The sequence below is a fragment of the Mobula hypostoma genome, unplaced genomic scaffold, assembly GCF_963921235.1.
Source record: "Mobula hypostoma unplaced genomic scaffold, sMobHyp1.1 scaffold_167, whole genome shotgun sequence".
NCBI lineage: Eukaryota > Metazoa > Chordata > Chondrichthyes > Myliobatiformes > Myliobatidae > Mobula > Mobula hypostoma.
In genome coordinates, this window is record NW_026948250.1 from 121,155 (window position 1) to 145,000 (window position 23,846).

Below are 23,846 nucleotides of genomic sequence, written 5' to 3' on the forward strand. Positions count from 1 at the left end.
GAGGCCGAATTCGGAGTACTGTGTGCAGTTTTTGGCAACCTGTCCTGCAGGGAAGGTATCAATAAGATCGAAAGAGGCGCGGCCGAAAGTTTACAAGGATGTCGCCGGGCCCCCGAGGAGTTGTAGGGAAAGGTCGAACAGGTTTGGACTCAATTCCCTGGAGCGTCGGAGAGAGGGGAGGGGGGAGATTTCATAGTCATAGTCATACTTTACTGATCCCAGGGGGAAATTGGTTAAACGGTTTGACGGAGGGGCGCAAAATTCCGAGGGCCTTTCCCGCTGAGGTTTGGGTGGGACTCAATCCAGAGGTCAGGGGTTAAGGGTGAAAGGTGGAATGCTGAAGGGGAACACGAGGGAGGCGTTCTTATTCACTCGGAGGGTGCGGGGTGATCTGCCAAGTGGGGGATGCAGGGTCAATTTCACGTTTCAGAGAGGTTCAGTTCGATGGCAGAGGTGTGGAGAGCCGCGGGGAGGGTCCGACGGAGCTCGGCACAGTAACAGTTCAGCAGCGACCGTTTTGCCCGCAGAGTCCGGCAGGTGTTTGCTTTACCTGTGCAGAGGTGTGAGTAGAAGCCCTCCTTCGTCAGCATGAGGAGGAGGGAGGCCCATCCCAGCAGCACGGCGGAGAAGAGGAGGTTTTCGATCACCGCCGTAATCGCCATCCACCAGCGCCTTCGGTAGGCCTGAGAGAGAGAGGGGGCCATACCTGGGGGACGGAGAGAGGGAGAGAGAGGGGGGGGAAGGTTAGTGGGAGCAAGAGAGAGCGAGCGATCACGGGGGCGAGTGAGAGGGGATGTGAGAGAGGGCTAGAGAGAGTGACAGAACGAGAGAGTGAGAGAGAGAGAGGGGAGGTGAGTGGGAGTGAGGGAAGCAAGAGAGAGTGAGAGGGGCTGTGAGAGAGGAGGAGGAGAGAGGAGGGGGGGCAAGTGAGAATGGGAAAAAAGGAAAGGTGAGTGGGAGTGAGAGAGCGGGGGGGTTGTGAGAGGAGGGTGTGTGTATGTAAGAGAGAGAGAGAACTAGAGAGCAAAAGAGAGTGGAAGAATGAGGGGGTGAGTGCGTGGGGGAGAGGGAGGGAGGAGGGGAGGGGGAGAGGGGGAAGGGAGAGGAAAAGGAGGGGAGAGGGGGTACAGGGGAGGGGGAAGAAGGGGAGAGGGAAGAGGGGAAGAAGAGGGGAGGGGAAGGGAAGAAGAGGGGGAGGGGAAGTGGGGGAGGGGAAGAGGGGGGAAGAAGAGGTGGAGGGGGAAGAGGGGGAGGGGGAAGAGGGGGAGGGGGAAGAGGGGGATAAAAGGTGGAGGGGAAGAAGGGGAGGGGGAAGAAGGGGAGGGGGAAGAAGGGGAGGGGGAAGAAGGGGAGGGGGAAGAAGGGGAGGGGAAGAAGGGGAGGGGAAGAAGGGGAAGGAAAGGGGGAGGGGGAAGGAAAGGGGGAGGGGGAAGAAGGGGAGAGGGAAGAGGAGGGGGAGGGGGAAGAGGAGGCGGTGGGGGGTGAAAGGGGAGGGAAGAGAGGGGGAAGAAGGGGGAAAGAGGGGGAAGGGGGGAAGAGAGGGGGAGGGGCAGAGGGGGGAGGGCAAGAGAGAGGGAGGAAGAGGGCGCTGTATGTGGGTAGAACACATTAGCAGAAGTGGTGGAGGCAGGTAGCAGGAGGAACACCTTGACAGGTACACAGATAAGAAACAAGAGAGAATCTGCAGAAGCCAGAGATCTGAACAACAGACCCGAAATTCGGCAGGTCGGGCAGTGTCTATGGAAAAGAGTCAACAGTCAATGTTTCAGCCCGAAACCCATCGGCAGGCCGGCTGCACTTTTTTTTTCCAACAGATGCTGCCTGGCCTGCCAAGTTCCTCCAGCATTTTGTGTGTGTGTGCGTGACACAGATAAGAAAGGATTTTTTTTAAAAAGAGGGGTCGGGAAAAATGTAGGCACCTGGGACCGGGCTTAAATGGGAATCTTGGCCTGCACGGAGCAGCTGAGTGGAAAGGCCTGTTTTCCAGCTGTGTGACACTGTGACAGAGAGAGACAGAGACAGAGAGAGAGGCAGAGAGACACAGACACACAGAGAGGCAGAGAGACGGGGCATGAGTGGAAAGGTCTGTTTTCCAGCTGTGTGACAATGTGACAGAGAGAGAGAGACAGAGACGGAGAGAGAGACAGACAGAGAGAGAGACAGACACAGAGAGACAGAGAGACAGAGAAACAGAGAAACAGAGAACAGACAGACAGACAGAGAGACAGAGGATGAGTGGAAAGGCCTATTTCCAGCTGTGTGACACTGTGACAGAGAGAGACAAAGACAGAGACAGACAGAGAGAGAGACAGAGAGACAGGGGATGAGTGGAAAGGCCCGTTTTCCTGCTGTGTGACACTGTGACAGAGAGAGACAGACAGACAGAGAACAGACACAGAGAGACAGACAGAGAGACAGGGGATGAGTGGAAAGGCCTGTTTTCCAGCTGTGTGACAATGTGACAGAGAGAGACAGACAGACAGAGAACAGACACAGAGAGACAGACAGAGAACAGACAGACAGAGAGACGGGGCATGAGTGGAAAGGTCTGTTTTCCAGCTGTGTGACAATGTGACAGAGAGAGAGAGACAGAGACGGAGAGAGAGACAGACAGAGAGAGAGACAGACACAGAGAGACAGACAGACAGACAGAGAGACAGGGGATGAGTGGAAAGGCCCGTTTTCCTGCTGTGTGACACTGTGACAGAGAGAGACAGACAGACAGAGAACAGACACAGAGAGACAGACAGAGAGACAGGGGATGAGTGGAAAGGCCTGTTTTCCAGCTGTGTGACAATGTGACAGAGAGAGACAGACAGACAGAGAACAGACACAGAGAGACAGACAGAGAACAGACAGACAGAGAGACGGGGCATGAGTGGAAAGGTCTGTTTTCCAGCTGTGTGACAATGTGACAGAGAGAGAGAGACAGAGACGGAGAGAGAGACAGACAGAGAGAGAGACAGACACAGAGAGACAGACAGACAGACAGAGAGACAGGGGATGAGTGGAAAGGCCCGTTTTCCTGCTGTGTGACACTGTGACAGAGAGAGACAGACAGACAGAGAACAGACACAGAGAGACAGACAGAGAGACAGGGGATGAGTGGAAAGGCCTGTTTTCCAGCTGTGTGACAATGTGACAGAGAGAGACAGACAGACAGAGAACAGACACAGAGAGACAGACAGAGAACAGACAGACAGAGAGACAGGGGATGAGTGGAAAGGCCTGTTTTCCAGCTGTGTGACAATGTGACAGAGAGAGACAGACAGACAGAGAACAGACACAGAGAGACAGACAGAGAACAGACAGACAGAGAGACAGGGGATGAGTGGAAAGGCCTGTTTTCCAGCTGTGTGACACTGTGACAGAGAGAGACAGAAACAGAGACAGACAGAGACAGACACAGAGAGACACAGAGAGACAGACAGACAGAGACAGACACAGAGACAGAGAGACAGGGGATGAGCGGCAAGGCCTGTTTCCCAGCTGTGTGACACTGTGACAGAGAGAGAGAGACAGAGACAGAGAGAGAGGCAGAGAGACACAGACACACAGAGAGGCAGAGAGACAGGGGATGAGTGGAAAGGCCTGTTTTCCAGCTGTGTGACAATGTGACAGAAAGAGACAGAGAGAGACAGACAGGCAGACATAGAGACGGGGGGGTGGGGTGGGACAAAGAGGGGGGGTCAGACAGTGGGGAAAAGATGACAGCCCTAATGCAGCGTGTCCACCAGAAACATCCGTTAGCTGCTTCAGATGTTGCTCGACCCACTGAGTTCAGCAGATTGTACACACACAGACACACACAGACACACACACACACAGACACACACACACACAGACACACACACACACAAACAGACACAGACAGACACACAGACACACACACACAGACACACACACACAAACAGACACACACAGACACACAGACACACACACACAGACACACACACACACACAAACACACACACACAGACACACACACACACACAGACACACAGACACACACAAACAGACACACACACACACAAACACAGACACACACACACAGACACACAGACACACACACAGACACACACAGACAGACACACACAGACAGACACACACAGACACACACAGACGCACACTGAAGATCGTAACGTGGAGAGAAACAGACATACACGTATGCACACAGACACCAACACACACAGATAATGACAGAGAGAGAGAGAGAGAGAGAGAGAGAGAGAGAGAGGGAGGGAGAGAGAGAGAGAGAGAGAGAGAGAGAGAGAGATACACACACACGCGGGTACACAGTCAGAGAAACACAGAACTGGCAGATAAATAAAGTTTGAGATAGGGAATGAGGAGGGGCGTCTGAGAGGGAGGGGTGAAGAGTGGGGACGGAGGGAGGAATGGGTGTGAACGGGCGTCTCCTGGGTGTGGTGGCTCTGTCCCCTGTCCCTGTCCCAGGATGGACAGTCAGACGACGGGAGAGAGCCGCAGCCGCTGAGAGACAGAGAGAGAGGGAGCGGGCAGAGAGAGACTGGGAGCTGAAATCGGACACCGCCGGCCCATGGTATCAGGCGGCAGCTTCGGACTGCCCCAGAGCCGGCCCCGGCCCACGCAGGTACACCCCGAACCCCGCTCGGCGTGGCGGGACACCCCCCCCACCCTGTCACGGCTCCCGCCACGCTTTCTCCCCGCGAGGCGGGAGCGCGAGACCAAAAAAGGAAGTCTCTGCAAAAAAGTTTGGGGAAACTTTTTCTTTTGGTTGAAAAGTTTCGTCGGGGCGAGGTGTCCCGGGGGAGGGGGGCACTGCTCACCTGCGTAGCTGGACACCCGTGCCGGTGTCTCCGGGTCCGGGGAAGCAGAGAGACAGAGAGTCAGAGAGCGCAAAGGCAAAGGCGGGGAGGAAGTCGAGTTGCGCAGCTTTGGCTGCTGGGGGCGCGTTTTCCCCGAGCCACGTGGTGAACAAGCATTTCACGATCGCAATTTGCGTGCGTGTCTGTGTGTGTGTGTGTGTGTATAGACGGCTGGGGAGGGGGGTGGGGGTGGGGGTGGTTAGTGATGAGTCATACAGGGAAGCAGGTGGGGGTAGGGGAAAGAGAGGAGGGAGAGGGACACTGCATGATAGTTTGTGTGAGGGAGACGCAGACTGTATGTGTGTCTGAGGGAGGGAGGGTGGAACTATGTACGCTTTGTACCGTCCGGAGGGGTTGTTGAATCAGACGGGCAGTGCACAGCAGGTAGAGAAAGAGAGGGACTTCTGGCTGTAGTGGGTGGCGGGGGAGGGGGGTGGGGACGGAGAGAGCCGAGACGTGTGACAGCTAGAGACCGAGAGGGGCGTGTATCGGACGTCACGCAGGCAGGGCTGGTGTGGGACAGGACTTAGGAAAATAGAGTTGTGTGTGTGTGTGTGTGTGTGTGTGTGTGTGTGTGTCACACAGAGAGAGAGAGAGAGAGAAATAAAGTATGTGTGTATGTGTGTGAGAGAGAGAGGTGTGTGAAGGAGAGATGTGTTTGTGTGTGAGGGAGAGGGTGTGTGAGAGACAGGGAGGGTGTGTGAGGGAGAGATGTGTTTGTGTGTGTGTGAGAGCGAGAGGGTGTGTATGTGTGTGAAGGAGAGATGTGTTTGTGTGTGAGGGAGAGATGTGTGTGAGGGAGAGGGAGAGGGTGTGTGAGAGACAGGGAGGGTGTGTGAGGGAGAGAGAGAGGGTGTGTGAGGGAGAGATGTGTTTGTGTGTGTGTGAGAGCGAGAGGGTGTGTATGTGTGTGAGAGAGGTGTGTGAAGGAGAGATGTGTTTGTGTGTGAGGGAGAGATGTGTGTGAGGGAGAGGGAGAGGGTGTGTGAGAGACAGGGAGGGTGTGTGAGGGAGAGAGAGAGGGTGTGTGAGGGAGAGATGTGTTTGTGTGTGTGTGAGAGCGAGAGGGTGTGTATGTGTGTGAGAGAGGTGTGTGAAGGAGAGATATGTTTGTGTGTGTGTGAGAGAGGAGACGTGCGAGGGAAGTGTGTGTGTGTGTGAGAGAGAGAGACAGAGGAAGTAATTATGCGATAAAGCAAGAAATGGTCAGTCCCAGCCCATCCCTGTTTTCCCGAGACTGTCAGGCGTGTCCATGTCTGCTCCGTCTCCCTGTCCAGGTGTCTTGTAAACGTACCATTTCCGCTGACAGCCCGCTCCGGCTCTGTGTCACAAACTAGTCCCCTTTAAATCCTCAGCCTCGCTCCTTAAACTTGGGGTCTCTTTGTGTGTTTGTGTGTGTGAGCGAGACAGACAGAGATCAGTATCCCACACCGGGAGTTTTACCGCACACAGCTCCAGTCTCCGCATCCCACGCCGGGACTTTTCTGCGCGCCGCTCCCGGCCTCTGCGTCCATCTCTGGGAGCTCCCGCACGCGGTTCCGGCCTCCCTGACCGGCGGGGCACTCACCGCTCCCTCCGCCACGAAGTTCCCTCTCCTGCAGCCCCCGCGCCCATCCCATCCCATCCCATGTGGGACCCTGGTCTCCGAGACAGCTCGGGAAGGGCGCAGGTCGTCGGCAGTCCCGCGGTCTGCTGGCGGGCTGCTCCGGACGTGGGAGGGAGGGAGGGAGGGAGGGAGAGGGCAGAGGGCAGGGACAGATGTTGGTATAAGTGTGTGCCGGGACTTTCGATGGATCGGCTCGCCGATGCTGCGTTTGGGTTCTGGAGGGAGGGAGCAGAGGGGGAGGGGGAGAATGGTGGGGTCAGGGTGACTGAGAGGGAGAGAGAGAGAAGATGGGAGAGAGGGAAGACAGAGAATGTTGCGGAGGGCGAGGACGAAGAGATCGGGGAGACGGGGGGGGTAGGAGAGAGGGGACTCAGAGGCGGGGAGAGGGGCGGAAAGGAGAGCAGTAGGGGGTGGGGAGCAGAGAGAGGGGGACTGAGTGGAGGAGGGGGAGGGAGACGGAGGAGAGCGAAAGGTGGGGGGAGAAGAGGAAGACAGAAGAGAGGGGAGAGAGATGGTAACGAGAGGGGAGACTGGGTATGGAGAATGGGAGGGAGGGGCTGGAAGGAGTTAGGAGAGGGGGGGAAGGCGGGTAGAGAAGGGAGTGGGGGGAAAGCGACGTGGTGAGTGCTGGGCGAGAGAGAGAGAGATCGTCCTTGTTCTGCCAACTACTAAGGATTATTCCTCTCGACTCTGTCCAAGATTCCTCTCCTTCCTCCCTTACCCCTCCCCTCTCCTCTCCTCCCCCACTTCCTCCTTCTCCGCCCCTTCCTTCCTTCCCCACCTCCCTTCCTCCCTCCTCTTACTATTCTCTCCCTTCCTTCCTCCCTTCCCCTTCCATCCTTCCCTCTCCCTCTCATGTTCCTCCCCTGCTCCCTCCCGTCTCCCTCAATAGGTTTCAAAGGTCAGAGAAATATATACAATATACATTCTGAAATTCTTTTTCTTCGCAAACGTCCACGAAAATAGAGGAGTGCCCCCCCCCAAGAATGAATAACAGTGAAATATTAAAACCCCAAAGACCCCTCCCCAGCTCCGTCTTCCTTGCCCTCCTCTCCTTACCCCTTCCTCTCCCTCCCTCCCCTCTTGCTAATCTCACCCCTCCCTCCCTCAGTCTCCCTCCCGATCCTCCCTTCCCCTTCCCCCTCCCTCCAAAGTTGTTTCGAGGCCGGCCCTCTCTCTCTCCAAAGATTCCTGCTGCCCCACTCTATCCCTGTCCCTCTCCAACCATCGCCCATCCCAAATCCCGGCTGAGCTGTCCGTGAGAGGGGAGAACATGCGTGGTGACATCGCTGAGTGGAGGGCCATCACGAGGGGTGTTTGGGGACAGAGGGGGAGATGGAGAGAGCGAGGCCGTGGGGCAGGGAGAGGGAGGGTTATTCGGAGGGTGCGGGGGGAGCCCTCTGTGTGTTTGGGGAGGGGAAGGGATGGTGGAAGAGAAGAAGAGAGGAGGAGAGGAAAAGGGAACGATAGAGAGAGAGAGATAATGAGAGGAACAAGAAAGGAGAGAGAACGAGAGAAGGGAGGAGAGCTAGATGGAGAAAGAGAACAGGAGATGAAGGGGGTGAGAGAGAGCGACAGTGAGAGGAGGGGAGAGGGAGAAAGAGGGAAGGGGCGAGGAATGAGAGAGGGAGGAGGAGAGCTGGAGAAAAGGAACGAGAGAAGTAGGAAGGAGAGAGAGAACGAGCGAGGGTAAGGAAGAGAGAAGGAGAGAGGGAACGAGAGGGAAGAAGAGAGATGGAGAGAAGGAACGAGACAGGAATGGGAGAAAGAGAGAAGGGGAGAGAGGAGGAGAGTGAGAGACTGAAAGGAAAATGCGAGGAGATGGAGAGAGAGAGAGTGAGAGAAAGTGAGAGGGAGAGTGGGAAAGGAGAGAGTGAGTGATGGATGGATGGATGGAGGGGATAGTGAATCTAGGGTGAGGAAGAGAGACGGACCAGTTTGGTTGGGGGGGGTGGATCGGGAGCGTAGGAATGAGGGAGGAGAGAGAGAAGGAGATCGGGAGATGAAGGCGGCAGAGTGAGGGATGGGAGGAAAAAGCGAGGGGGAGAGAGGGAACAAAGGAATTGGAAAAAGAGGGAGATGGATAGAGGGAATGAGAGATTGAGGCAGGAGAGGAAGAGAGAAGGATGAGCGATGGAAGGAGAATGGGGAGAGGGAAGGAGAGAGGGGGAGAGGGAGGAAAGGGAAAGGCGGGAGAGGGGATGAGCGAGTGGAGGGAAGGAGACAGGGAGAGAGCAGAGGATAGAGTGAAGGAGAGGGGAAGAGGGAAGGAGTGAGGGGAAGGGGAGGAGAGAGGGAAGGAGAGGGGGAAGAGGGAAGGAGTGAGGGGAAGGGGAGGAGAGAGGGAAGGAGAGGGGGAAGAGGGAAGGAGTGAGGGGAAGGGGAGGAGAGAGGGAAGGAGAGGGGGAAGAGGGAAGGAGTGAGGGGAAGGGGAGGAGAGAGGGAAGGAGAGGGGGAAGAGGGAAGGAGTGAGGGGAAGGGGAGGAGAGAGGGAAGGAGAGGGGGAAGAGGGAAGGAGTGAGGGGAAGGGGAGGAGAGAGGGAAGGAGAGGGGGAAGAGGGAAGGAGTGAGGGGAAGGGGAGGAGAGAGGGAAGGAGAGGGGGAAGAGAGAAGGAGTAAGGGGAAGGGGAGGAGAGAGGGAAGGAGAGAAGGGGCAGAGGAGAGGAGAGAGTGGGAGAGGGAGAGAGCGGAGGAGAAAGTGAAGGAGAGGGAGAGAGAGAGGGAGAGAAGGGGAGGGAGAGAGCAGAGAGAGGAGAAAGGGGAAGAAGGAAGGAGAAGAGGAGAGAGGGGAGGAGAAAGGGGAGAGGGAAGGTGAGAAGGGAAGAGAGAAGGAGAGGGGGCAAGGAGAGAGGAGAGAGACAAGGAGAGGGGGAGGGAAGGACAGAGGTGAGAGGCAAGGGGGAGGGAAGGAGAGAGGTGGGAGAGAAGGAGAGGTGGGAGAGAGAGGGAGAGGGGAGCGGGAAGGAGAGAGAGGAGAGAGGGCAAGAGAAAGGGGAGAGAGGAGAGGGGGAGAGGGACGCAGGGAGAGAGAAGGGGAGAGGGGAAGAGGGAAGGAGAGGGGAGAGCGGGGAGAGGGTAGGAGAGAGTGGGGGAGGGAGGGAGAGGGGGAAATGGAAGGAGAAGAGGAGAGGGAAGGAGAGAGGGAGTAGAGGTAAGTAGAGGGGGGAAGAGGGTGTTAAGGAGAGAGTGGGGAGAGTGAAGGAAAGGGGAAGGGAAAGAAAGAGGGAGAAGGAGAGTGGGAGTAGAGGGAAGGAGGGGGGAGAAGGAAGAAGAGAGGAGTGAGGGAAATAGAGAGGGAGAGGGAAGGAGAGTGGAGGAAGATGGAAAGAGAGAGGAGGTAGGAGTGTTAAGGAGAGAGGGGGAGAGTGAAGGGGAGAAGGAAGAAGACAGGAGTGTGAGACGTAGAGGGGAGAGGGAAGGAGAGAGGGGGGAAGGAATATGAGGGCAGAGGGAAAGCAATGGATGGTGATGGAGGGGAAGGAGTGAGGGAGCGGAGAGGGAGGGAGTGAGTGGGTGAGAGATGACGAGAGGGATGGGTGGAGAGAATGGGAGGAGGAGGAGAAGTAGATGGGAACAGGATTGAGAGAATGTGCGAGAGCAGAGGGAGAGGGAAGGAATGAAGCAGAGAGAGATTGAGGAGAATAAAAGAGGGAGGCAGAGAAGGGGAGAAGGAGTTAGGCCACCGAAGAGGAGAGGGAGGTGAGAAGAAAGTTGGGGGTGGGGTGGAAGAGGGAGCGAGGGTGGCAGAGATTTGGGAAGGGGCAGGGCAGATGGAGAATTGATAAGTGAGAGAAATTGGAGGGAGGGGAAGGGGACAACGGGAAGCGAGGGATGGAGTGAGTGTGAGAGAGAAATTGGAGGGAGGAGGAAAGAAAGAGAGAGAGAAATGCCGATGGTGAAGGGGTGGAACAGGAGGCAGCAAGGGGAGGAATAGAGAGGAAGGGACGAGGGGGAGAGGGAGGGGTGAGAGAGGTGAGAAAGACGAGATGGGGGATAGAGAGATGGGGGAGAGGTGAGTAACAGAGGGAGATGGAGAAGGGAACAGAGGGCGGGGAAGAGAAAGAGGGGACGAATCGAAGGGGAGAGAGGGTGAGATGGGTCAGGGCAGGAGAGGGGAGCTGGGAAGGCCGGACACAGGGATGTTGGACAGAACTGGTCACACTGTCCAGCAGACAGATGGGGACCCTCTCACCCCCACCACACCCTTGTGAACACCCTCCCCCTTTCTCTACAACCGTCCCCCACCCCACCCCTCTCGGTCTCTCCGCAGGACCCCTAGATCCAAGCCACGTCGCCCTCCTGGCCCTCGCTCTCTGTGTCCTCGGCTCTGCCAGCACCCTCCCGCGGAGGGAGATCAGCCGGGAGCAGACGGTCAGCTCGGCCCGACTCCTCCGCAAGGCCCTGACGCAGGTCAACGCCAAACTCCTGGTACGTCACAGCGCGGGGCTCCCTCTACATCACCCCTACAGTGTGTCCCCCCCACTTTACCCACAGTGTGTCCCCCCACTTTATCCCCAGTGTGGGCACCGAGCACTCCCGGGACACGGGTCAGACACGGTGTGGAGCTCCCTCTACATCACCCCCACGGTGTGTCCCCCACTTTAACCCCAGTGTGGGCACCGAGCGTTCCCGGGACACGGGTCAGACACGGTGTGGAGCTCCCTCTACATCACCCCCACAGTGTGTCCCCTCCACTTTATCCGCAGTGTGGACACCGAGCGCTCCCGGGACACGGGTCAGACACGGTGTGGAGCTCCCTCTACATCACCCCCACAGTGTGTCCTCCCCCCCACTTTATCCCCAGTGTGGGCACCGAGCGTTCCCGGGACACGGGTCAGACACGGTGTGGAGCTCCCTCTACGTCACCCCCACAGTGTCCCCCCTCCCACTTTATCCCCAGTGTGGGCACCGAGCGTTCCCGGGACACGGGTCAGACACGGTGTGGAGCTCCCTCTACGTCACCCCCACAGTGTGTCCCCCCCCCACTTTATCCCCAGTGTGGGCACCGAGCGCTCCCGGGACACGGGTCAGACACGGTGTGGAGTTCCCTCTACATCACCCCCACGGTGTGTCCCCCCACCCCCACTTTAACCCCAGTGTGGGCACCGAGCGCTCCCGGGACACGGGTCAGACACGGTGTGGAGCTCCCTCTACATCACCCCCACAGTGTGTCTCTACCCCCCCCACTTTATCCCCAGTGTCGGCACCGAGCGCTCCCGGGACATGGGTCAGACACGGTGTTGTGCTCCCTCTACATCACCCCCACAGTGTGTCCCCCCCCCACTTTATCCCCAGTGTGGGCACCGAGCGTTCCCGGGACACGGGTCAGACACGGTGTGGAGCTCCCTCTACGTCACCCCCACAGTGTGTCCCCCCCCCCACTCTATCCCCAGTGTGGGCACCGAGCGCTCCCGGGACACGGGTCAGACACGGTGTGGAGCTCCCTCTACATCACCCCCAGCAATCTTCTATCCCTAGAGTGCGTGAGGTGACCGACTATTTTTGAATGTCTCATTGTAGTCCCACCTCGGTCTGTAGGGAAGTCACCAGCCCTCAATATGCCTCCCGCCCATTGAGCGATCGTCCGCCGGCTGGTACCGTTACCCGGTGAGTCAGTTCTACCTCCCCGACACCCGCCCCGACGCAGAGAGAGGAGAAAGGGGAAGAAGGAAGGAGGAGAGGAGAGAGGGGAGGAGAAAGGGGAGAGGGAAAGTGAGAAGGGAAGAGAGAAGGAGAGGGGGCAAGGAGAGAGGAGAGAGACAAGGAGAGGGGGAGGGAAGGACAGAGGTGAGAGGCAAGGGGGAGGGAAGGAGAGAGGTGGGAGAGAAGGAGAGGTGGGAGAGAGAGGGAGAGGGGAGCGGGAAGGAGAGAGAGGAGAGAGGGCAAGAGAAAGGGGAGAAAGGAGAGGGGGAGAGGGACGCAGGGAGAGAGAAGGGGAGAGGGGAAGAGGGAAGGAGAGGGGAGAGCGGGGAGAGGGTAGGAGAGAGTGGGGGAGGGAGGGAGAGGGGGAAATGGAAGGAGAAGAGGAGAGGGAAGGAGAGAGGGAGTAGAGGTAAGTAGAGGGGGGAAGAGGGTGTTAAGGAGAGAGTGGGGAGAGTGAAGGAAAGGGGAAGGGAAAGAAAGAGGGAGAAGGAGAGTGGGAGTAGAGGGAAGGAGGGGGGAGAAGGAAGAAGAGAGGAGTGAGGGAAATAGAGAGGGAGAGGGAAGGAGAGTGGAGGAAGATGGAAAGAGAGAGGAGGTAGGAGTGTTAAGGAGAGAGGGGGAGAGTGAAGGGAAGAAGGAAGAAGACAGGAGTGTGAGACGTAGAGGGGAGAGGGAAGGAATAAGAGGGCAGAGGGAAAGCAATGGATGGTGATGGAGGGGAAGGAGTGAGGGAGCGGAGAGGGAGGGAGTGAGTGAGTGAGAGATGACGAGAGGGATGGGTGGAGAGAATGGGAGGAGGAGGAGGAGTAGATGGGAACAGGATTGAGAGAATGTGCGAGAGCAGAGGGAGAGGGAAGGAATGAAGCAGAGAGAGATTGAGGAGAATAAAAGAGGGAGGCAGAGAAGGGGAGAAGGAGATAGGCCACCGAAGAGGAGAGGGAGGTGAGAAGAAAGTTGGGGGTGGGGTGGAAGAGGGAGCGAGGGTGGCAGAGATTTGGGAAGGGGCAGGGCAGATGGAGAATTGATAAGTGAGAGAAATTGGAGGGAGGGGAAGGGGACAACGGGAAGCGAGGGATGGAGTGAGTGTGAGAGAGAAATTGGAGGGAGGAGGAAAGAAAGAGAGAGAGAAATGCCGATGGTGAAGGGGTGGAACAGGAGGCAGCGAGGGGAGGAATAGAGAGGAAGGGACGAGGGGGAGAGGGAGGGGTGAGAGAGGTGAGAAAGACGAGATGGGGGTGTTACGTACCCCGTAACTGGGTTGCCAAACCAGCAGAAATGGATCACTCAGTTGGAGTCTGGAGTACTAGAACTAAGAAAGTTTTATTAAAGAAACAAGCAACACATTAATCGAAAGGATAATAAATGCAACAGTTCAGCGATGATAAACGCACATGTGCACAGAATTAAGATAACAGCATCAATCAAGCTCTATCGTTGTCTAGGGGTAAATGACCAATTTCAAAATGACTCAAAGTTCAGTCCAGTTTAGTAGTTCAGTTCGCAGTAATCGTTGCCATGGCGGTGGACAATGTGGGGGAAGAGAGAGATAGAATAGGAACAACTCATCATTCAGAACGGCTTCACTCACAGACCAGCGAGATGGCTCACAGACCAGCGAGATGGCTCACAAACAGCTTTTTGGGCGGGTCCTTGGTGATGTCACCTGAGGTCACCGACTGTGACCCCTCCTCCAGATGCGGTCGATCCTCTGCAGTGAACCCGGCACCCAGGCAAGGGCGGACACACACCGGGTTCCCGCTGATCGTACCTTTCCACCCTTGTCGTTGTCTGGGACTTCTCACCCACTCGTGAGAAGCGCACCGCTTCCAGGGTCTCGTTACCTCGGGTGGCGTGTGTGTCTGTCTTAGCGAACCTGTCCCTTTTTATCCCCCTGCTGGGGTATCGCCTGTCCATCACTTCAAACAGTTCAAGGTTCAAAGGGGGGAGCCGCTCCAGACAGCTCTTCCTCCCACATCCCTTCATTACACATCTCCAGACGCTGCTCCATTGTTCCTTATCTCTCCTTCCCCTGAGGGCAGGTGGCAGACCAACTGCTGATGCCACTGATGCTAGCCCAGGCCAGCAAACACCTTAATTTTATGTGTATTCTCGTAACAGGGGATAGAGAGATGGGGGAGAGGTGAGTAACAGAGGGAGATGGAGAAGGGAACAGAGGGCGGGGAAGAGAAAGAGGGGACGAATCGAAGGGGAGAGAGGGTGAGATGGGTCAGGGCAGGAGAGGGGAGCTGGGAAGGCCGGACACAGGGATGTTGGACAGAACTGGTCACACTGTCCAGCAGACAGGTGGGGACCCTCTCACCCCCACCACACCCTTGTGAACACCCGCCCCCGTGCTCGACAACCGTCCCCCACCCCACCCCTCTCGGTCTCTCCGCAGGACCCCTAGATCCAAGCCACGTCGCCCTCCTGGCCCTCGCTCTCTGTGTCCTCGGCTCTGCCAGCACCCTCCCGCGGAGGGAGATCAGCCGGGAGCAGACGGTCACCTCGGCCCGACTCCTCCGCAAGGCCCTGACGCAGGTCAACGCCAAACTCCTGGTACGTCACAGCGCGGGGCTCCCTCTACATCACCCCTACAGTGTGTCCCCCCCACTTTATCCCCAGTGTGGGCACCGAGCGCTCCCGGGACACGGGTCAGACACGGTGTGGAGCTCCCTCTACATCACCCCCACAGTGTCCCCCCCCCCCACTTTATCCCCAGTGTGGGCACCGAGCCCTCCCGGGACATGGGTCAGACACGGTGTGGAGTTCCCTCTACATCACCCCCACGGTGTGTCCCCCCACCCCCACTTTAACCCCAGTGTGGGCACCGAGCGCTCCCGGGACACGGGTCAGACACGGTGTGGAGCTCCCTCTACATCACCCCCACAGTGTGTCTCTACCCCCCACTTTATCCCCAGTGTCGGCACCGAGCGCTCCCGGGACACGGGTCAGACACGGTGTGGAGCTCCCTCTACATCACCCCCACAGTGTGTCCCTCCCCCACTTTATCCCCAGTGTGGGCACCGAGCGCTCCCGGGACACGGGTCAGACACGGTGTGGAGCTCCCTCTACATCACCCCCACAGTGTGTCCCTCCCCCACTTTATCCCCAGTGTGGGCACCGAGCGCTCCCGGGACACGGGTCAGACACGGTGTAGAGCTCCCTCTACATCACCCCCACAGTGTCCCCCCCTCCCACCACTTTATCCCCAGTGTGAGCACTGAGCGCTCCCGGGACACGGGTCAGACACGGTGTGGAGCTCCCTCTACATCACCCCCACAGTGTGTCCCCCGACTTTATCCCCAGTGTGGGCACCGAGCGCTCCCGGGACACAGGTCAGACACGGTGTCGTGCTCCCTCTACATCACCCCCACAGTGTGTCCCCCCCCCACTTTATCCCCAGTGTGGGCACCGAGCGCTCCCGGGACACGGGTCAGACACGGTGTGGAGCTCCCTCTACATCACCCCCACAGTGTGTCCCCCGACTTTATCCCCAGTGTGGGCACCGAGCGCTCCCGGGACACGGGTCAGACACGGTGTCGTGCTCCCTCTACATCACCCCCACAGTGTGTCCCCCCACTTTATCCCCAGTGTGGGCACCGAGCGCTCCCGGGACACGGGTCAGACACGGTGTGGAGCTCCCTCTACATCACCCCCACTTTATCCCCAGTGTGGCCACTGAGAGCTCCCGGGACACGGGTCAGACACGGTGTGGAGCTCCCTCTACATCACCCCCACAGTGTGTCCCCCCCACTTTATCCCCAGTGTGGACACCGAGCGCTCCCGGGACACGGGTCAGACACGGTGTGGAGCTCCCTCTGCATCACCCCCAGCAATCTTCTATCCCTAGAGTGCGTGAGGTGACCGACTATTTTTGAATGTCTCATTGCAGTCCCACCTCGGTCTGGAGGGAAGTCACCAGCCCTCAATATGCCTCCCGCCCGTTGAGCGATCGTCCGCCGGCTGGTACCGTTACCCGGTGAGTCAGTTCTACCTCCCCGACACCCGCCCCCAGCCGTCTCGACCCGCCTGTCTGTCTCCTGCCCCCATCCCGCTCCGTGTGCCGGTCTCCGACTGACGGCCTCTCCCTCAGGGTCTCGCCGGGGCCAGGTTTTGCCTCTACCGAAAGTGCCTGCGGCGTTTGGAGGCGACCCTCCTGAGGAAGTACGGATTCGGCCTCGATAGCACCCCCCTCGGGCTCGGCCTGCTGATCGGGTGCCTCGGTAAGCTTTGCGTGAGTCACCGCCCCACCCCTGCACACCCCACCCTTCCCGGCGCGGACCGGCAATCGAGTTGAGTAGCTGGCGGGGAGGGCGGCGGCAGGCCGCCACTCTCGGGACCATCCTGACATGTCCCCAGCCCGGCCGAGCGAGGACAGAGCCGCGGGGCGAGATTGTGAGCGGAGGCATCCTGATTATGAGCGAGATGATATCGAGGGACGGTCGAGGTGGGAGGGGGGAGGGTAACCTCGGGGTAGGAGGGTAGGACACGCACCGTGAACGGTAGGGGGTGTCGAGGGTCCCTCGCCCCGTGTTTAACCGCGGCCTCCCCTTGTTCTGCAGGGCACCACCGTTTCCTGCCGGGAGCCTCTCGATCCCGGGCCTGCCTTCTGGACGAGCGAGGTGGAAGGAGGGGTGAACGTGATCCGTGACCTCTTCTCGGACCTGGAGCTCCTGGTTGGACAGTCCGACAGCCTTGTGTCTGACGACCCGGCCTAGGCCGGTCCTGGGTGGAGGGAGTTGGGGGTGCGGGTGTCGGGGGGGGGCGGTAGGGGGGTGGTTGGTGTCCGTCAGCGGTTGTATTATTCGCCCTGGGTACGGAGATGGTCGCCATTGTAATGTCAAATTCCCGTTAACAGAGGGGCGGACGGCCGGGGCGGTGGAATCTCTCAGCCACGCAACCCGTTCCTGAGGGGGTGGGGTAAACTCTCTTTCCATCGGTGAGCCCTGGTAACAGAGGGCAATTCCCTGCCCCGGGCCCCCGCTTATACAGCGAGTCTCTCCGTCGGTAGGTCAGTCCCGGAGGGACTGTCCCTCTGTCGAGGATCGCTGGCGGTCGAGGGAGCCTCTCCGACGGGGGCGCCACGGCTACAGGAGGGTCCTCTCCGCCACTTGTCCCCTATCGGAGGGACCCTCTCCAAATGGAGGCCCTGGCGACAGCGGCAGTTTCTCCGACGGGGGAGTCGCGGGTACAGGAGGCTCCTCTCCGCCACTTGTCCCCTATCGGAGGGACCCTCTCCAAATGGAGGCCCTGGCGACAGCGGCAGTTTCTCCGACGGGGGAGTCGCGGGTACAGGAGGCACCTCTCCATCGCACATCCCGTTCTCGGAGGGACCCTCAGTGGGGGAGCTTCGCTGACAGAGGCGGTCTCTCCGTCTCGCGGCCCCACCCCGTCTTCAGGGAGAGGGTCCCCTCCGTCGACAGCCGGCCCTGGAAACAAAGGCGGTCTCTCTGTCCGTGCAGGGAAGGCTTTCCACCAGCGAGAGTGGCCCGGACGCTCCGGAATGAGACGGGCAACGATATCGACGAAGGATTCCCGCTGGTGTTACTTTATGAGCCCCAGCTGCAAAGTTCAATAAATCTCAGGGATATTGTTTCATCTTCCGTGTGCGTTTTCACTTATGTCCTGTCCCGACCAGTCACAACAGGACCCCGGTCCCGTCCCATTCACTCCACCGTCCGCACTCACAATAGACCCCATCCCTTCCCATTCACTTCCAATAGACCCCACCCCTTCCCATTCACTCCCACCGTCCGCACTACCAATAGACCCCACCCCTTCCCATTCACTCCCACCGTCCGCACTACCAATAGACACCACCCCTTCCCATTCCTCCCAATAGACCCCACCCTTCCCATTCACTCCCAATAGACCCACCCCTTCCCGTTCACTCCCAATAGACCCACCCCTTCCCGTTCACTCCACCGTCCGCACTCACAATAGACACCTCCCCTTCACATTCACTCCCAATAGACCCCACCCTTCCCATTCACTCCCACCGTCCGCACTCCCAATAGACGCCACGCCTTCCCATTCACTCCCAATAGACCCCACGCCTTCCCATTCACTCCCACTGTCCGCACTCCCAATAGACGCCACGCCTTCCCATTCACTCCCACTGTCCGCACTCCCAATAGACGCCACGCCTTCCCATTCACTCCCACTGTCCGCACTCCCAATAGACGCCACGCCTTCCAATTCACTCCCAATAGACCCCACACTTCCCATTCACTCCCACTGTCCGCACTCCGAATAGACCCCACCCCTTCCCATTCACTCCCAATAGACCCCACCCTTCCCATTCACTCCCACTGTCCGCACTCCCAATAGACGCCACGCCTTCCAATTCACTCCCAATAGACCACACCCTTCCCATTCACTCCCACTGTCCGCACTCCCAATAGACCCCACCCCTTCCCATTCACTCCCAATAGACCCCACCCTTCCCATTCACTCCCACTGTCCGCACTCCCAATAGACGCCACGCCTTCCCATTCACTCCCACCGTCCGCATTCCCAAATGGGACCCCTCCCGTTCCGATTCGCGCCCACCGGATTCCACAGTCCGAGGCGGACAGGAGATCTTCAATTTATTTTTAATTCAGAGCAGCTGGTCAGTCTGCAGCAATGACGGTGCGATGGGGAAGGGGCGGACATCCCGGCCTGGGCCGATCCGCCCTCCTCTCCGGCAGCGAGGAGCCGCGATGCGGGATCCAGGGAGCACGTCAGGTCGGTCCTGACCACCTGCCCTCCCCGGAAGAGATCCGGACGGGTGGGGACGGGGATGTCGAGGTAAGGGAATGAGATGAGTGCGTGAGGCAGTGTCGAAAGAACCAGGAGGAGGGACTCCGATGGGTATTGATGGGGGGAGAGTGGGGAGGGGAGGGTGGATAGGAATCCAAGCTACTGACGGGCCGAAGGGTCTGGCTCTCGTCGAGGCAGGCTAGGCAGCAAGGCTGGCGATACTCGTACCTACAGAGGGGGTAAATATGCGACAGGGAGTGGTGGTGAGGTTAAGAAAGGAGGGAGGGGACAGAGAAGTGAGTGAGGATAAGGGAACGGTGAGATAGAGGGAGAGAGCGGGGTGGGTGTTAAACGAGGGGGTTCAGGACCCTCCCCATGAAAAATGGGTACCCCAGCACGTCGTCCCAGAGCATCCAAAGGAAGGGCCGAGCGGCGTCGAAGACTGTGATGGTCCGGCCAACGGACATGGAGGTGGCGGCGGCGGCCTCCACTCCGTCCTCGTCCAGCGAGACGAACGCGCGGTGGGTGACCGAGGTGATGGACATGCCCGCCCCGGGGGTCAGTCCGCACAGGTTGGGGTAGAAGAGGGCGTTGTTTAAACCTGGGAGTGGAAGAAGAAGGGAGGGAGGGAGAGAGAGAGTGGGGGGGGGCAGGGGAGGAGAGAGGGGGAGAGAGACGAGAGGAGGTGGGAGATAAAGAGCCCCGAGAAGGGCAGAGAGAGAGAAGAGGGCGATGGTGGGATGGAGGGGCAGAAGGACGCAGACAGAGAGAGTGATGGGAAGGGAGAACGAGAGGGGACACAGGGATAGAGGGGGCCAGGAGAGAGATTCACACAAATATAGATCACATATTCTGGTTCAACTTTTCAGGAAAAAAAACCCCAAACTCTCGCTCCTATTCCAGATGTTCTCTATCCCACTTTATCCCCAGCGTGGGCACCGAGCGCTCCCGAGACACGGTGTGGAGCTCCCTCTACATCACCCCCACTGTGTGTCTCCCCCCCCCCCCCCCACTTTATCCCCAGTGTGGGCACCGAGCGTTCCCAGGACTCGGGTCAGACACGGTGTGGAGCTCCCTCTACATCACCCCCACAGTGTGTCCCCCCATTTTATCCCCAGTGTGGGCACCGAGCGCTCCCGGGACACGGGTCAGACACGGTGTGGAGCTCCCTCTACATCACCCCCACAGTGTGTTCCCCCCCCCCACTTTATCCCCAGTGTGGGCACCGAGCGCTCCCGGGACACGGGTCAGACACGGTGTGGAGCTCCCTCTACATGACCCCCACAGTGTGTCCCCCCACCCCAATTATCCCCAGTGTGGGCACCGAGAGCTCCTGGGACATGGGTCAGACACGGTGTGGAGCTCCCACTACATTACCCCCACGGTGTGTCCCCCCCCACTTTATCCCAAGTGTGGGCACCGAGCGTTCCCGGGACACGGGTCAGACACGGTGTGGAGCTCCCTCTACATCACCCCCACAGTGTGTCCCCCCCCCCACTTTATCCCCAGTGTGGGCACCGAGCGCTCCCGGGACACGGGTCAGACACGGTGTGGAGCTCCCTCTACACCACCCCCACAGTGTGTCCCCCCACTTTATCCCCAGTGTGGGCACCGAGAGCTCCCGGGACACGGGTCAGACACGGTGTGGAGCTCCCTCTACATCACCCCCACAGTGTGTCACCCCCCCCACTTTATCCCCAGTGTGGGCACCGAGCGTTCCCGGGATACGGGTCAGACACGGTGTGGAGCTCCCTCTACGTCACCCCCACAGTGTGTCCCCCCACTTTATCCCCAGTGTGGGCACCGAGAGCTCCCGGGACACGGGTCAGACACGGTGTGGAGCTCCCTCTACATCACCTCCACAGTGTGTCCCCCCCCCCCCAACTTTATCCCCAGTGTGGGCACCGAGCGCTCCCGGGACACGGGTCAGACACGGTGTAGGGCTCCCTCTACGTCACCTCCACAGTGTGTCCCTACCCCCCCACTTTATCCCCAATGTGGACACCGAGCGCTCCCGGGACACGGGTCAGACACGGTGTGGAGCTCCCTCTACGTCACCCCCACAGTGTGTCCCCCCCACTTTATCCCCAGTGTGGGCACCGTGCGCTCCCAGGACACGGGTCAGACACGGTGTGGAGCTCCCTCTACATCACCCCCACAGTGTGTCTCCCCACCCCACTTTATCCCCAGTGTGGGCACCGAGCGCTCCCGGGACACGGGTCAGACACGGTGTGGAGCTCCCTCTTCGTCACCGCCACAGTGTGTCCCCCCCACTTTAACCCCAGTGTGGGCACCGAGCGCTCCCGGGACACGGGTCAGACACGATGTGGAGCTCCCTCTACATCACCCCCACAGTGTGTCCCCCCACCCCACTTTATCCCCAGTGTGGGCACCGAGCGCTCCCGGGACACGGGTCAGACACGGTGTGGAGTGAAGCTCTTACCTATCTCAATCAGGGGCTCCAGAAGTTCTTGCGTGAAGTCAATCTTCAGACGTGGCAGCCTCACGTTGGTCGGCTGGACGTGTGTCTTCCGCAGTGTGTCAATCACCTTCTCCAATTTCTGAGCTTCCAGCGACACCTCCAGGTCACGGAGGGCCCGGTCGTTCTCCTGGGGCAGGATTACGATCAAACTGCTCTTGCCGAACAACTGAAATCGGGCTACCTGCAATGGATGTTAAAAGACTGATCAGCCCCTCGCCCTCTCTCTCTCTCTCACACACACAATCTCCTTCTCTCCCTCTCTCTCTCCATCGCTCCCTCTCCTCTCTCTCCTCCCTCTCTCTCACTCTCTCCCCCTGTCTCTCTCTCTCACACACACACACACACAATCTCCTTCTCCCCCTCTCTCTCTCCATCGCTCCCTCTCTTCTCTCTCTCCTCCCTCTCTCCCTCTGTCTCTCTCTCTCTCGCTCTCTCTCTCTCTCTCTTTCACACACACACAATCTCCTTCTCCCCTCTCTCTCTCCATCGCTCCCTCTCCTCTCTCTCCTCCCTCTCTCTCACTCTCTCCCTCTGTCTCTCTCTCTCTCTCTCTCTCACACACACACACACACAATCTCCTTCTCCCCCTCTCTCTCTCCATCGCTCCCTCTCTTCTCTCTATCGCTCCCTCTCTTCTCTCTCTCCTCCCTCTCACTCTCTCCCTCTGTCTCTCTCTCTCTCTCTCTCTCTCACACACACAAACTCCTTCTCTCCCTCTCTCTCTCCATCGCTCCCTCTCCTCTCTCTCCTCCCTCTCTCTCACTCTCTCCCTCTGTCTCTCTCTCTCTCACACACACACACAATCTCCTTCTCCCCGTCTCTCTCTCCATCACTCCCTCTCTTCTCTCTATCGCTCCCTCTTCTCTCTTTCCTCCCTCTCTCTCACTCTCTCCCTCTGTCTCTCTCTCGCTCTCTCTCTCTCACACACACAATCTCCTTCTCTCCCACTCTTCTCTCTATCGCTCCCTCTCTTCTCTCTCTCCTCTCTCTCACTCTCTCCCTCTGTCTCTCTCTCTCTCTCTCTCTCAAACACACAATCTCCTTCTACCCCTCTCTCTCTCCATCGCTCCCTCTCTTCTCTCTCCTCCCTCTCTCTCACTCTCTCCCTCTGTCTCCCTCTCTCTCGCTCTCTCTCTCTCTTTCACACACACACAATGTCCTTCTCCCCTCTCTCCATCGCTCCCTCTCTTCTCTCTATCGCTCCCTCTCTTCTCTCTCTCCTCCCTCTCTCTCACTCTCTCCCTCTGTCTCTCTCTCGCTCTCTCTCACACACACAATCTCCTTCTCTCCCTCTCTCCATCGCTCCCTCTCTTCTCTCTCCTCCCTCTCTCTCACTCTCTCCCTCTGTCTCTCTCTCTCTCGCTCTCGCTCTCTCTCTCTCTCTCACACACACACAATCTCCTTCTCCCCCTCTCTCTCTCCATCGTTCCCTCTCTTCTCTCTATCGCTCCCTCTTCTCTCTCTCCTCCCTCTCTCTCACTCTCTCCCTCTGTCTCTCTCTCTCTCTCGCTCTCTTTCTCTCTCTCACACACAATCTCCTTCTCTCCCTCTCTTCTCTCTATCGTTCCCTCTCTTCTCTCTCTCCTCCCTCTATCTCACACACAATCTCCTTCTCTCCCTCTCTCTCTCCATCGCTCCCTCTCCTCCCTCTCTCTCACTCTCTCCCTATGTCTCTCTCTCTCTCTCACACACACACACACGCACACACACACAATCTCCTTCTCCCCCTCTCTCTCTCTCCATCGCTCCCTCTCTTTTCTCTATCGCTCCCTTTCTTCTCTCTCTCCTCCCTCTCTCTCACTCTCTCCCTCTGTCTCTCTCTCTCTCGCTCTCTCTCTCACACACACACATTCTCTCCCTCTCCTCTCTCTCCTCTCTCTCTCTCACTCTCTCCCTCTGTCTCTCTCTTTCTCGCTCTCTCTCTCTCTCACTCACTCATAATCTCCTTCTCTCCCTCTCTTCTCTCCATCGCTCCCTGTCTTCTCTCTATCGCTCCCTCTTCTCTCTCTCCTCCCTCTCTCTCACTCTCTCCCTCTGTCTCTCTCTTTCTCGCTCTCTCTCTCTCTCACACACACACAATCTCCTTCTCTCTCTCTCCATCGCTCCCTCTCTTCTCTCTCCTCCCTCTCTCTCACTCTCTCCCTCTGTCTCCCTCTCTCTCGCTCTCGCTCTCTCTCTCTCTTTCACACACACACAATCTCCTTCTCCCCTCTCTCTCTCCATCGCTCCCTCTCTTCACTCTATCGCTCCCTTTCTTCTCTCTCCTCCCTCTCTCTCACTCTCTCCCTCTGTCTCTCTCTCTCGCTCTCTCTCTCACACACACAAACTACTTCTCTCACTCTCTTCTCTCTATCGCTCCCTCTTCTCTCTTTCCTCCCTCTCTCTCACTCTCTCCCTCTGTCTCTCTCTCTCTCTCGCTCTCTCTCACACACACAATCTCCTTCTCTCCCACTCTTCTCTCTATCGCTCCCTCTCTTCTCTCTCTCCTCCCTCTTACTCTCTCCCTCTGTCTCTTTCTCTCTCT

At 58.3% G+C, this 23,846-nt stretch overlaps 3 protein-coding genes across 4 annotated transcripts in view; 1 reads left to right on the plus strand and 2 right to left on the minus strand.

The window, feature by feature from the left end:
- Window positions 1-469: 469 nt before the first annotated feature.
- LOC134342180 (uncharacterized) lies at window positions 470-4,010 on the minus strand. Its single transcript, XM_063040153.1, has 2 exons — window positions 1,920-4,010; window positions 470-706 (listed from the first exon to the last, which is right to left on the minus strand). Exon 1 carries the CDS (start codon window positions 3,651-3,653, stop codon window positions 1,932-1,934), a length of 1,722 nt encoding a protein of 573 aa, XP_062896223.1. The 5' UTR covers window positions 3,654-4,010; the 3' UTR covers window positions 470-706; window positions 1,920-1,931.
- Window positions 4,011-4,387: 377 nt separating this feature from the next.
- On the plus strand, window positions 4,388-16,862 carry LOC134342181 (uncharacterized). 2 transcript variants are annotated; one of them, XM_063040154.1, is made up of 6 exons: window positions 4,388-4,612; window positions 10,724-10,881; window positions 14,495-14,652; window positions 15,989-16,075; window positions 16,190-16,319; window positions 16,659-16,862. In XM_063040154.1, exons 1-6 carry the CDS (start codon window positions 4,398-4,400, stop codon window positions 16,745-16,747), a joined length of 837 nt encoding a protein of 278 aa, XP_062896224.1. In that variant the 5' UTR covers window positions 4,388-4,397; the 3' UTR covers window positions 16,748-16,862. The 2 variants fall into 2 exon arrangements, with proteins under 2 accessions (XP_062896224.1, XP_062896225.1); XM_063040155.1 differs by lacking the exon at window positions 16,190-16,319 and having other exon boundaries at window positions 16,659-16,858.
- Window positions 16,863-18,654: 1,792 nt separating this feature from the next.
- The window catches only part of LOC134342182 (plasma protease C1 inhibitor-like), a 26,545-nt gene continuing 21,353 nt past the window's right edge, over window positions 18,655-23,846 (minus strand). The window contains 2 exon segments of the mRNA XM_063040156.1: window positions 18,655-19,441; window positions 21,284-21,503. Coding sequence (XP_062896226.1) covers window positions 19,188-19,441; window positions 21,284-21,503 — 474 coding nt within the window. The 3' untranslated portion in view covers window positions 18,655-19,187.

What these genes read in the sequence shown, in the direction of transcription:
- LOC134342181 (XM_063040154.1), top strand. Translation starts at nt 4,398, where the DNA reads ATGGGTGTGAACGGGCGTCTCCTGGGTGTGGTGGCTCTGTCCCCTGTC. An exon ending in AGGTCAACGCCAAACTCCTG is followed by an intron (nt 14,653 to 15,988) that starts GTACGTCACAGC and finishes GTCTCATTGCAG; the next exon opens with TCCCACCTCGGTCTGGAGGG. An exon ending in CCGGCTGGTACCGTTACCCG is followed by an intron (nt 16,076 to 16,189) that starts GTGAGTCAGTTC and finishes CCTCTCCCTCAG; the next exon opens with GGTCTCGCCGGGGCCAGGTT.
- LOC134342180 (XM_063040153.1), bottom strand. Translation starts at nt 3,653, where the DNA reads ATGTCTGCCTGTCTGTCTCTCTCTGTCTCTTTCTGTCACATTGTCACA.